Below are 13,853 nucleotides of genomic sequence, written 5' to 3'. Positions count from 1 at the left end.
GACCACGCCCCTTTTCCTCCCAACTGCGTCCAATTGTGGTGGTTCCTGCACATTTTTGCTATGTGTGATAGGGGCTTTAGACTACTATTATCCATCTTCAGACCACACCTCAATACTTCTGGACTGTGGCCGGATGTGTCATTCTGACGCCATTCGGCCTCAATCGGTGTATGTGTGATGGGGGTATAAGTCACAACTGTTCACAAACATGTAGCAAATTTAAATATTATTAATATTAACCATTAATATGCCTCGCAGTGGAGCACCATTAAACATGAGCTATCCATATTCTTGAGTCGCTTAGGTGGGTAGAGAGAGTTCATTCATTCATCTTCTACTGCTCAGTCCAATTAAGGGTCATGGGGGGCTGGAGCCTATCCCAGCAGTCATACAGCGCGAGGACAGGACAGGACGCTAGTCTGTTGCAGGGCCACAAACAGACAAACAAGCACAGACACACCCACACACACACCTACGGACAATTCAAAGACTCCAATCCACCTAACCCGCATGTCTTTGGATGTGGGAGGAAACCGGAGCACCCGGAGGAAACCCATGCACACACAGGGAGAACACAGAAAGGCCACGGGAATTGAACCCACGACCTTCTCGCTGTGAGGCAACAGTGCTAACCACTAATTCACCGTGCTGCCCTAGGGAGAGTTCCCATGGATAAAAAAGCTTTTCAACCTAACATCCCTGGTTCTCAAGACCAGGCACCTAAGTGGCTCTACTTTTTTTTTTAGATATTTAGATAAACCTTAGTATACACTAGTAAAGTTCTACCTTAGATTTGAATGTATAATAGAAGATATACCTTACTGAATTTTCATTAAGCAAATATTAAATATATTTATATCATGCCACACCAGGCTACATAAAATGTAAGGAATTCAGTTATTAATTGTAATACTGGGTGGCCTCACACAGCACACCAAAATTATATGTAATGAATAATTAATATTATCGTTAATATTATTAATACCGAAAGCACTTCTCCAGGGCGTAACCATACAATATGTAAGAACTTGTAATCCATATTGAGTTGCCTTCTACAGGCACACAATAAAAATATTTAATAAAATCAGGCAATATTTAATTAACCATGAAATTTAATTCCACCTAAAAATCGGGCACCACCTACTATTTTGGACATGTAGGGTATCAGGTTAATATTAATTTTAATATTAATCAATATTAGTCTCTGAAATGAAAGTCATAAGTTCCGGACACAAACATCTGTCTTTAACTGGACACAAGAAAAATAAATTACATTATATTTGCACATTTATTTACATACATTATATTTGCAGGAGCAGGGGTGGTGGCCAAGTGGTTAATGCGCTTGGTTTCAGTTCAGAAGGTTCCGGGTTCAAATCCCACCACTACCACATTTCTCCATGTAATGTGGAGTTGCGTCAGGAAGGGCATCCGGTGTAAAACTTGTGCCAATTCAACATGCAGATCCACCTTGGATTTGCTGTGGCGACCCCAAGTGCAAACAAGGGAGCAGCCGAAAGGGACTTACTATTTACATACGAGGGCTGTCAATAAAGTAACGGTCCTTTTTATTTTTTTCAAAAACTATATGGATTTCATTCATATGTTTTTACGTCAGACATGCTTGAACCCTCGTGCGCATGCGTGAGTTTTTCCACGCCTGTCGGTGACGTCATTCGCCTGTGAGCACTCCTTGTGGGAGGAGTCGTCCAGCCCCTCGTCGGAATTCCTTTATCTGAGAAGTTGCTGAGAGACTGGCGCGTTGTTTGATCAAAATTTTTTCTAAACCTGTGAGACACATCGAAGTGGACACGGTTCGAAAAATTAAGCTGGTTTTCAGTGAAAATTTTAACAGCTGATGAGAGATTTTGAGGTGATTCTGTCGCTTTAAGGACTTTTCACGGTGCGAGACGTCGTGCAGCGCTCTCAGGCGGCGTCATCAGCCTGTTCAAGCTGAAAACCTCCACATTTCAGGCTCTATTGATCCAGGACGTCGTGAGAGAACAGAGAAGTTTCAGAAGAAGTCGGTTTCAGCATTTTATCCGGATATTCCACTGTTAAAGGAGATTTTTTTTTAATGAAAGACGTGTGGACGGATCCGCGCGTCGGGACGCAGCCGACGCGGTGCGGCGGCACAGGAAAAACACCTCCGTGTTGATAACCATTTGTAAAATCCAGGCGGCTTTTGATGGCTTTCAGTGGAGTGAGTATATGAGAAATTGTTTAACAGGCAGGACATGTTCCAACTTGTCCTTAAGGCTTTCAACAGAGGTGTTTTTCCTGTGGCGGAGCGTCGCGGCGGCTGCGTCCCGACGCGCGGACCCGTCCGCACGTCTTTCATTAAAAAAATCTCCTTTAACAGTGGAATATCCGGATAAAATGCTGAAACCGACTTCTTCTGAAACTTCTCTGTTCTCTCACGACGTCCTGGATCAATAGAACCTGAAATGTGGAGGTTTTCAGCTTGAAACAGGCTGATGACGCCGCCTGAGAGCGCTGCACGACGTCTCGCACCGTGAAAAGTCCTTAAAGCGACAGAATCACCTCAAAATCTCTCATCAGCTGTTAAAATTTTCACTGAAAACCAGCTTAATTTTTCGAACCGTGTCCACTTCGATGTGTCTCACAGGTTTAGAAAAAATTTTGATCAAACAACGCGCCAGTCTCTCAGCAACTTCTCAGACAAAGGAATTCCGACAAGGGGCTGGACGACTCCTCCCACAAGGAGTGCTCACAGGCGAATGACGTCACCGACAGGCGTGGAAAAACTCACGCATGCGCACGAGGGTTCAAGCATGTCTGACGTAAAAACATATGAATGAAATCCATATAGTTTTTGAAAAAAATAAAAAGGATCGTAACTTTATTGACAGCCCTCGTATGTACAGGGATACACACAGGTGACTGAGATTGTGAGAATATGAACAATGATCCATAATTTTAGCACTGAGACAAACTGTGGATAATGAGATGTTTAAAAGGAATGAAACAGAGAAGAACAAAGGCATTAAATATAAATGTAATAAGATCGAACCTGATTGGTATTTAATGGTGAATTTTGGGTTCCCAAATTATTATTATTAATATTAAGAAAATTAACAAACTAATAGCCACTTTGCATCCTTGATGACAATGACCTTCAGAACACTTGGCTGGTTCATTTATCTGGGTCCGTTGGATTGGGTATGGTGAGCAATCCAGTTCAGTCTGATTTTCTGGTGGGCCCTGGCAGCCTTTCCATTGACCTGTGTCGAGGTAAAGCCACCGGGTCTCCCAAATGATTAAAGTTGTGGGCTGGGCTCGCTTTGCCAACAGGTCAAACAATGGTTCTGTGGATCGATCGAAGTTGGTTCTAATTGACCCACCGATGTAGGTTTAGGTTTTTTTTCTCAAAAATGCTCTGGCGGTTTCAAAAACTTGTGGAAGATCGATTCGTAAAAAGTTCAAGTCTTGGCAAAGAAAGTTGTGGAGGAAATTAAAGTTAAAGAAGCTCTATGCATACTTCACAAATTCACTCTTAATCTGAAAAACTCTGCCAGGAAATGGTCTTTAAAATGCAGAGAACTGGACTCAAGCCTTAAAAGTATTAAAAACTGGCGCATTTAACCAAGAGAGTTACGGAACAAAAAGAAACAGTGAAACAATGAACAAAATAACAAATTAAACAAAAGCCACGAGGTTGGACTTAGAGAGTCTGGAAAAAGGCGGCTGTGCACAAAACACCTGAGAGGCTGGAGCCAAGAAGAAGATAGAAAAATGGCAGAGAAGAGAGAGAATACTTTGTTCAGGGCCCTTTTAAAGGGTGCATGGTCATAAGCTCCACCCATTTGGCATTAAATTTCTTCTCAGAGAAGTCATGAAAAAGAGAACATATCAGATAATGAATAAGATAGCTTCTTTTCTTCTTTTTATCAAACAAAATATGTTTTCTAAATACATCCTAAGTAGGAAATTGATTTAAAAAAACACTTTTTGCGATGCCAACCCATCATCACATAAAACAAAAGCATGTGTAACAGATTAAAATGGGATATAAACTTTGTGCTTAATTATAACAAACAGTAAAGAAATTATAATTCCTCTTCTTTGGTTAAGAGGTTATTTGCACAGTGGAGTGTGGCGGTGTTTTTCCTGTAGGTGGAGCGGTGGCTCCAGTGCAGTGAGGGTCTTTTGTGTCTGCCTGATGGACTGAGTTTGCTTTACTGATAAGACTTGAAGAAAGAATGTTTTTTAAAGATCCCTTCTGGAGTGTGACATGTGACAGACTATAAATTGATCATAGAGTACTTGGGAGTTGATATTTCCTGTCACCATCTCCACCATGGTCTTTTGATTATAAGAGGACTGTTGTGCTAGGGCCTGAACCATCTCTGATTTTTGACAGGTTAATATTAAACTGTGTAAAAAATTCATACTGAACTGGGTTTAGCCCATCCTGTTTGTTGAAGACCTTAAGGTGCCCTGACACTTGCATGAGTTTGATCTGACTCCTTGTAAACTGTTGTAAACTGCATGCAGCTTGTGTAAGTGCACAAAGAAAATTTTGAAATGTTCACAATCTCCATCACACATTAATTACGTGAACATTACGCAAACATTTAAAAAACACTGCATGAGTGTGAGTGATTGCGTCAGCACACTGCATCACAGCGCAGCTCATCTGAACAATTATAACAAGATGTTAAATCTATCATAAAATTTTACAGCTGCTCACAAGAAGGAATGACCATGCAACTGTTTTACTGAGCTATTACAACATAAATATAAAAATTATTACAGTTTTAGACAGTTCCAAATGCTTTCTCCACCTCATTCAGCGCACGAGAGAGAGAAAAAGCTGCTGCTGAAGGGGTCCTTTGTGATTCCGGAAGCGATTAGACGTCTTTTCAACAGCCAAACTCTGAGAAAAAATTATTAATCCACTACAAAATAATTATTTTATGTACACAGCATCCAGCGCACAACATGGGGCATCCAGTGGAACAAATTGTGGCATCCAGCTGGGAACACAGCGGGTGGAGATCGTCACGACGAAGGGCGTGCAAGTGTGCAAATTAAAGTTGTGCACGTGTCAGGGCACCTTTAGGAAGGGTTGGAGACACAGTTCTTTGAAAACGAGAACATTAATGCACCTTTGATTATGTAAACATCTGTCTGTGTCTTAGCTCTGCTACAATCATCACTAAATTTGAATAACAATATTCTGTTCATGCAAACAATTAATGGTGAAAACACATATCAACAAATCAAAATTTTGCATGTGAAAAGTGAGCTGTAATATTTTATATATACTCTTTTAAAAAATCATGTCCATCCCTTTTTATAGGTTGTGCAACCAAAGTTATACATGTCACTATGGCTGGCAATGTACATGTTTCCGCCAGTGCCGTAATAATCAAGATATTGTAATAAATTGGGGGGATTAACTGAGGTAAAGCTCTGAGAGATTTAATTGCTTCTGTTTCGATAGTAATAAAACAATTACTATCATTTGTGCTCACTGCCTAATTGCTATTGATTTCGCTCATGTTTTCACAGAATCTGTCAGACAGTGACATAAGCAAGTTCAGTCTCATCCATCAACCGTAAGTAATGCACCACCCCACACCCCAATCCTCTTTCTGCAAACCTCCTCCTTGTGTTGGTTGTCTTGTTTATTTTTATGCCAAATAGTGTTCTATAGAGATTAAATTTCTAATGAATATATCTGAGGGAAACCAGAGCTTGGAATAATTTCAAAGTCAACACATTACGACACTTTTTGTCAGGAATATGATGTTATGCTTTCTGTACCAGGAAAGGTACTGGCAAAGAAAATTCTTAATTCTTATGGATTCAATTCCACTTACGTGCTGTGCAGCACCCAATAATTCAGCCATCAGCTTCATCCTAGCTCTGCGAGTACCCACTGAACGCAAGCGTGAATATCGGCAATGCAGTCTATGTTAAAATGCAGTCTGGACCATATTTAAAAAATGGTCCAGTGTGTTGGTGTGAGTGCCATCCACATGGAAACTCTACTTTATTGTGTTTGATTTCTGTTTAAATTTTAGGATATGCTCAATGTGTATTAAGTCTGTATAGCTACAGTTATTAAACTAACCATACTCAAATTCAATCATCTTTCTAGTGACAGCAATTATACATCTGGGTCATGGCCATCTTTGAGAGCTCACAACATCCTCAAACAGGGTTGAATTACATCACCTGAGGACATACCAGACCACTGGCTCACCCACACTGTCAACACAGAAATTTAATAATTGGTTTTAGTGACAGGCAGGTGAGGTGATGGATACACAAACATTTCCAAGTCACAGAATATGTCTTAAATGTTATTTACATCAATTATGAAGAAATACAAAGAGTATGGCTTCATAATGAAGTGGTATAGAGGACTTTCTTAAAAAGAAGACCTGAAAGAAGATGCATCTGAGATGCAACCTGGATTTGATGTTTTGGTGAAATAAAATCCGCATCTACACTACTTCATCATGGAGCTGTATAAATGGTGATACAAAATGCAAAATATGCACTATGCACAATTTCTCCAATCACAGCCAGAGAAGTCTGTAATGTCTTCTGGGTTGTCTGGGTCTCTTGGTCGCTTTCCTCACTCTTCTTCTTCTTGCAGAGTCACTCAGTGCCATACTGTTTGTATTTCTTCATAACTGATGTAAATAAAGTCAGACATGTTCAGTGACTTGGAAATGTTCATGTATCCATCCCCTGACTTGTCTGAAATAAACTGGCAATGAAACTGATTGGTATTATACCAAAGGGGCCCATTACATATGCAACCCATCATCTTGGCTTCTATATTTATATGAGCCAAGTGTTGCGAAGTGTCATGCAGTGGTGCAAAGCTCACTCATGGTACAGGGCATCCTAAACAGGAAGTGCCAATTTTCAAATCCACAGTAAAACAGGAAATGTTCAAATTTCAAACACTTCCTGGATTGACAAACGAGATCCCATGGAATCTCGTGGGAATTCAGTGGCAAGCTCACACTCAAACAGGAAGTGCCAATTTATCAGTCACAGTGAAACAGAAAATGTTCAAATGTCAAACACTTCCTGGCATGGGTGGAGCTAGAGAGGAGGCCGGGGGTTTCACTGGACTCTCCTTTACTTTTTGTATTTGAAATGGTATAAATTAATTCAAATGTGTGAACTACCAAGGGGCCCAATACTTTTGGAGGGCACTGTAATATGTTTTGAATATTATTTCCTACCTCTCTTCCGAATTTTGCTGAAATGTGATCATGACTTTCTGAGTTATCCTGCTGACAGTCAGATGGGAAGACAAATAGCTAAAAATACAAAACGTCTTTGGTAAAGGTAGAATTCGTACCATCTAGGGGTTGTATGTGTTTCTCCTTGTATTCAGGTTTGACAGCAGTCTGCTGGGTTTGGTGGTTCTGTATAGTGTCTTAGCTGAACAGGGATCTCACACTTTGATCCTAGACCCTGCTGGGCTCTGTCATGTTGCTTAGTGTCCCTGTCTTCAGTGTGGGCTTCACTTTCCACACCTGCTCTAATTAAATCAAATCAAATCAAATCAATTTTATTTATATAGCGCCAAATCACAACAAACAGTTGCCCCAAGGCGCTTTATATTGTAAGACAAAGCCATACAATAATTACGGAAAAACCCCAATGGTCAAAACGACCCCCTGTGAGCAAGCACTTGGCGACAGTGGGAAGGAAAAACTCCCTTTTAACAGGAAGAAACCTCCAGCAGAACCAGGCTCAGGGAGGGGCAGTCTTCTGCTGGGACTGGTTGGGGCTGAGGGAGAGAACCAGGAAAAAGACATGCTATGGAGGGGAGCAGAGATCAATCAATAATGATTAAATGCAGAGTGGTGCATATAGAGCAAAAAGAGAAAGAAACACTCAGTGCATCATGGGAACCCCCCAGCAGTCTAAGTCTATAGCAGCATAACTAAGGGATGGTTCAGGGTCACCTGATCCAGCCCTAACTATAAGCTTTAGCAAAAAGGAAAGTTTTAAGCCTAATCTTAAAAGTAGAGAGGGTGTCTGTCTCCCTGATCTGAATTGGGAGCTGGTTCCACAGGAGAGGAGCCTGAAAGCTGAAGGCTCTGCCTCCCATTCTACTCTTACAAACCCTAGGAACTACAAGTAAGCCTGCAGTCTGAGAGCGAAGCGCTCTATTGGGGTGATATGGTACTATGAGGTCCCTAAGATAAGATGGGACCTGATTATTCAAAACCTTATAAGTAAGAAGAAGAATTTTAAATTCTATTCTAGAATTAACAGGAAGCCAATGAAGCACCGTGTATTCAGTCTTCTCATATTCATTCTTTGTGCTGTCAGATTTCTACAGCTACTTCTGCTTTTTGAAAACCACAATATCTGTTTGGTTGTCCAGTACCCGTCTTACAGTGTTGATGTCATCCTCACCCACATTTCACATGATCCCCATCCACACTTAGCACAGATGTACACTGTCACATGTTTACCACTTGGATGTATACTTAGTTTTAGGGTATAAGGTGAAAGTAGCAAAAACACAGACACTATATGGTGGAATGTCCCAGGTATCTTTACACGGCCTGCTTCTTGATTAAAAATGGATCATTTCCTTCTCCATCTACGTAAGAACCAGCACCTGGTGAACATGAGAAATGGAAGAACGAAAGTTCAACCTTTAAACAAGAATAGTACCAAAAAAAAGGACGCAGGACTGAACACTGACTGATTCTGTTTTATTTGTCATTTTCTATTATGGTTGTATTTTTTTCCCAAATATTCTGTATTTTCACCGGTGTCCTGTGAAATGCGTGATTATTACAATTTTTAAACAATTGCTAATGTTTGTTCTATCTGTTGTGTACAGTTCTGCTCAGAATTATGACATACAAACTAAAAATTACATTTCATCCGGAAAGTATTCACAGTGCTTCACTTTTTCCACATTTTATGTTACAGTTTATTCCAAAATGGAGGAAATAATTTTCTGCCCTCAAAATTCTACTCACAACACCCCATACTGACAACATGAAAAACTTCTTTTTTTAATTTTGGCTAATTTATTACAAATAAAAAAACTAATAAGTCACATGTACATAAGTATTCACACCCTTTGTTCAATACTTTGTTGATGCACCTTTGGCAGCAATTACAGCCTCAAGTCTTCTTGAATATGATGCCACATACTTGGCACACCCATCTTTGGGCAGTTTTGCCAATTCCTTTTTGCAGCACCTCTCAAGCTCCATCAGGTTGAATGGGGAGTGAATTTACCCCAAGTGGTTGAGTTAATCTGTAGAAACATCTCAAGGATGATCAGTGGAAACAGGATGGACTGAGTTCAGTTTTGAGCTTAATGCCAAAAGCTGTGAACACTTATGTACATGTGATTTAGTTGTTGTCTTAGTTGTTGTTTTTTAATCACTTCACAAAAAAATCTAAAATAAAAAAAACTTTTTCACATTGTCATTATGGGGTACTGTGTGTAGAATTTTTGGAGGAAAAAAATTTATTTCATCCATTTTGGAATAATGCTATAACATAAAATGTGGGAAACGTGGAGCACTGCGAATACTTTCTGTAATGCACCATATATAATAAAGAATGTGAAAGGATATGATGAGAAATAAAATAACCAAAATCTACAATAAATATCTTAACATTTAGGAAACAGCACAAGTTTAATAATTTTACCACAACTATACAGTGCTTTTAAAAGGTTGAACAAGACCAGTCTGTGAGTGCTGTGGTATATTTACAGCCTAAATCTTCAGTGTGGATGTACTGATTCCAACACTGTGCTTATCTTTATTTGAAAAATGCTGACAATTTTGTATCCTTCAAACGGGTGCAGACAGATGTCTGTGCTTGTATTCATTAATTAAATTTTAATTTAACCAGGTTAGTCCGATTGAGATCAAGATGTCTTTTACAAGGGAGACCTGGACAAATATAAAGTTTCCAATTCACCTAACCTACATGTCTTTAGATGTGGGAGGAAACCGGAGCACCCGGAGGGGACCCACACAAACATGGGGAGAACATGCAAACTCCACACAGAAAGGACACAGGTGGGAAGCGATCCCATTACCTTCTTACTGTGAGGCAATACTGGTAAACACTAAGCCACGGTGGTGTCCAATAAATTAATAAACAAACAGTAAACCTCTTTGCTTTCCAGTCAATGTAGTTCTCTGCACTGGGATCCATCGCCAATGTATTACATTACAATCCGAACATGGAACAAACTGTAATACATTCTAGCAATTATTTGATGAGCTCAGAAGTTCCTTGTCACCCATGAATGTTCACTCAGTGATTTCATTAAAGCCACAGTTAACCTCAAGACCTCCTACAAATATTTCCAATGAGTAGCCATTTATGCCCCACACCCTTTCATGGTTTCTTTTGACAGGTGGGGATGGACAAGTTGTCTGCCTGGATGGTTGCTATCCAGGACCGATTGTGATTCTCTGATGTGGTGGATACGTTAAGGGCCCCTTCACACATAACACGAAAGACACAGAAACCAGGAAGAAAATCCAAGAACGAAATATGAAATGGGGAACTGCAAAACATACCACCTGCTGTTGGGAGGGACATACGTGGTCTGTTAGAAAAGTATCCGACCATATTATTTTTTTCAAAAACCATATGGATTTGAATCATGTGTGATTGCGTCAGCCAAGCTTGAACCCTCGTGCGCATGCGTGAGTTTTTTCATGCCTGTCGGTTGCGTCATTCGCCTGTGAGCAGGCTTTGAGTGAGGTGTGGTCCACCCCTCTCGTCTATTTTTTATTGCGAATAAATGTCTGAACGATTTGGAGCTTTGCTGCATCAATTTTTTTCCAGACACTGTGAGAGACCTCCAGGTGGACACTGTTCGAAAAATTAATATGGCTTTCAGGGACGATTTTATGGGGATTAAACAGATTACGGGGTGTTACTGCCCCTTTAAGGACGGCCCACAACTGCTGAGAGCGCAGTGCGCTCCCAGTGCCGATGGACAGGCTGACACCCCACACAAACAACCACATCATTTCCAACGTGAAGGCTTTGTTGATCCGGGACCTCGTCTGACTTTCACAAAAAGGCAGAAGATGTGGACATCAGCACTTTTTCATGGAAAAAGAAGCCGAGGGACACGCTACAGAGCCGTTCATTACGCGGGACAAAACCACCCGGGACAAAACCAAACGGATTCCGGTTGCTTTCCAGTCGTGTGAATATCCGATTGTGATTGTGCATGAGCTGGACATGCCAGAACATGTCCTGTGAGGCTTCATCGCGGCGTTTCTTTTGCCATGCAGCTCCGCCGCGACGCGCGGAATTCCTCCGCCTTTGTTCCTCTTTCCATGACAAAAACTCCTGTAGCAGTGAAATGTGCCATTCATTTCTAAACTGACCAGCACAGGAATTGTGAAAAGACGTGGACATCGGCACTTTTTCCGGCACATTAAGACAGATGTGCGGAGGAGTTCGGCGCGTCGTGGTGCAGCCGCTCGGCACAAAGAAACGCCGTGATGAAGCCTCACAGGACATGTTGGGGCTTGTCCAGCTCAAGCTCAATTTCTTGGATATTCACACGACAGAAAAGCAACCGGAATCCGTCTGAAAGCCGTCCTGAGAGACCAACACCGAGGTGGTTTTCTGCCGCGTCAAGAGCGGCACGGAGGCGTGTCCCTCTGCTTCTTTTTCCATGAAAAAGTGCTGATGTCCACATCTTCTGCCTTTTTGTGAAAGTCAGACGAGGTCCCGGATCAACAAAGCTTTCACGTTGGAAATGATCTAGTTGTTTGTGCGGGGTGTCAGCCTGTCCATCGGCGCAGGGAGCGCGCCGCGCCCTCAGCAGTTGTGGGCCGTCCTTAAAGGGACAATAACACCCCGTAATTTGTTTAATCCCCATAAAATCATCTCTGAAAGCCATATTAATTTTTCGAACGGTGTCCACCTGGAGGTCTCTCACAGTTTCTGGAAAAAAATTGATGCAGCAAAGATCCAAATCGTTCAGACCTTTATTCGCAATAAAAAATAGACGAGAGGGGTGGACCACACCTCACTCAAAGCCTGCTCACAGGCGAATGACGCAACCGACAGGCATGAAAAAACTCACACATGCGCATGAGGGTTCAAGCTTTGCTGATGCAATCACACGTGATTCAAATCCATATGTTTTTTGAAAAAAATAATAAGGTCGGATACTTTTCTAACAGACCTCGTACAGTTGGACATGGCATGCACGATACCGCAGCGATGGTTTCATGCACACTTGTGTTTGCGTGCATGAACACAGTGCGAGCACGTGAAAAGTCGTGCACACAGCAGCGGAGCAAAAAACTTTAAAAACACCTGTTATAAAGAGCGGACATAGCCTCCACCTAGACGTACACCAGGAAGTACTGAAATTGTGTGGATTTCTGTTCTCCCTTTTATGTTTTACATGAATTACCTGATGCATTCAACTCATGAAGACATCAGCTGGGTTCTCGTCTTATGAATTGCTGGGCTTCCGTCTCATGAACACATCAGCCGGCATGGTGTGGCCAGCGCGCAGTGATTTGCTGCAAATGTGATTATGACAATGTGGGGAAATCCCGCAGTTACACGTGCCTCATGGTGGCATCCAACATTGCAGGGCGCTGATGCAGCAGTCAGTTGACAGGTGCTGTATGTCCACAGCAAAGTGATCACACATGAATGAGTTCACGCCTTTACCCTTATTTGTTTTATTTAATTACCGCTCTTTCTGTCTGTCATGTAAACTACAATTTAAGTGGTGGAAGTGGCATCAGCCTGCCCGGCTGGCTCATTACTTTCACACCATGCCACGCGCGCAAACGCTGGCCGGTCCTCGTGTGATTGTGTCTGCACATAATTATCAGCATGTCATGAGGGCATGAGCGCCCACACACACATATGTGCATTGCGTGTTCACCAGCTGAGTTGTAGTACACAGTGGTCAGCTGTCCCAGCAGCACACTGTGCTGGACAGTGAGCGGACTCCGGAACTCTCAGCCACACCTGACAATGTTGGATTCGTGGTGTGTGTGTTGGGGTGGGAGTTCGGCACAGTCACACCCATGTGTTGCTAGGTTTCGCCACACTTGTGTTCCAGTTAGACAATTTTCACAGACAGCTCAAATGTGGTCACCTGTTCTCTACTCTTGTGCTGGGATTGTGAATACACCTGCGTCTTCTAAGTGTCCAGTGAGTGGTGTTGGATGTTCGTGTGTGACACCTGGAATTTGGCCGACACCTGCCAGGGGGGTCGAATGGGCACTCGCTGTCTTTTGGCCGCTGCTGTGCATGAATGGTTGTGACGACAGGTGTACGAGGCATTTGAGGCAGCTCCGATTTTTCATGAGTGGCATGCAATTCCTCCTTCGTGCGCCAGTCGGCTTCAATTCTGTTATATGTGAAGGGGGTATAATGTTTGGGATAAGTCCATGCTCTCAGACATGAAGGTAAAATGCTTTAAATCTAACGCTGGTCTTTACGATCTTTATGTCAAACAGTTCAGTTCAATATATTTACAGTTATTATTAAACTAATGCATTCATACCCATCCCTATGGGATCGAAAATTGTAAAGTGATAATACAAAAGAACTAGTAAAGAAAAATGGAAATGGATCTATTAGCTTGGACGTCAGTGTTAAAGCTTCTTTATAAACAACATTTCTGGTCTTGTTGCCATTTACTGGAGGGTTTTCAGAGAACCAATAAAATGACCATGAGCAGTACTCTTCTGCATTGAAACCAGCAACTTCATTGGTCTGTTCCTGAGAATTAGCACGGTATGATCAGCCTCTGAGGGTATGAGTGGTATATGTAAACGTACCTGACGTAACTTACATAGGTC

At 41.8% G+C, this 13,853-nt stretch overlaps 1 protein-coding gene across 2 annotated transcripts in view; it reads left to right on the top strand.

The window, feature by feature from the left end:
• The window catches only part of blnk (B cell linker), a 164,619-nt gene that overhangs the window by 57,598 nt on the left and 93,168 nt on the right, over positions 1-13,853 (top strand). For both annotated transcript variants that reach the window (XM_034185163.1, XM_034185164.1), the window contains exon 3: positions 5,539-5,585. In XM_034185163.1, coding sequence (XP_034041054.1) covers positions 5,539-5,585 — 47 coding nt within the window. The remainder of the gene's footprint in view (positions 1-5,538; positions 5,586-13,853) is intronic.

This window comes from Thalassophryne amazonica, chromosome 13 (genome assembly GCF_902500255.1).
Source record: "Thalassophryne amazonica chromosome 13, fThaAma1.1, whole genome shotgun sequence".
Taxonomy (NCBI): domain Eukaryota; kingdom Metazoa; phylum Chordata; class Actinopteri; order Batrachoidiformes; family Batrachoididae; genus Thalassophryne; species Thalassophryne amazonica.
Note: the sequence above shows the minus strand (reverse complement) of the source record. Positions and strands in the feature narration are given on the sequence as shown.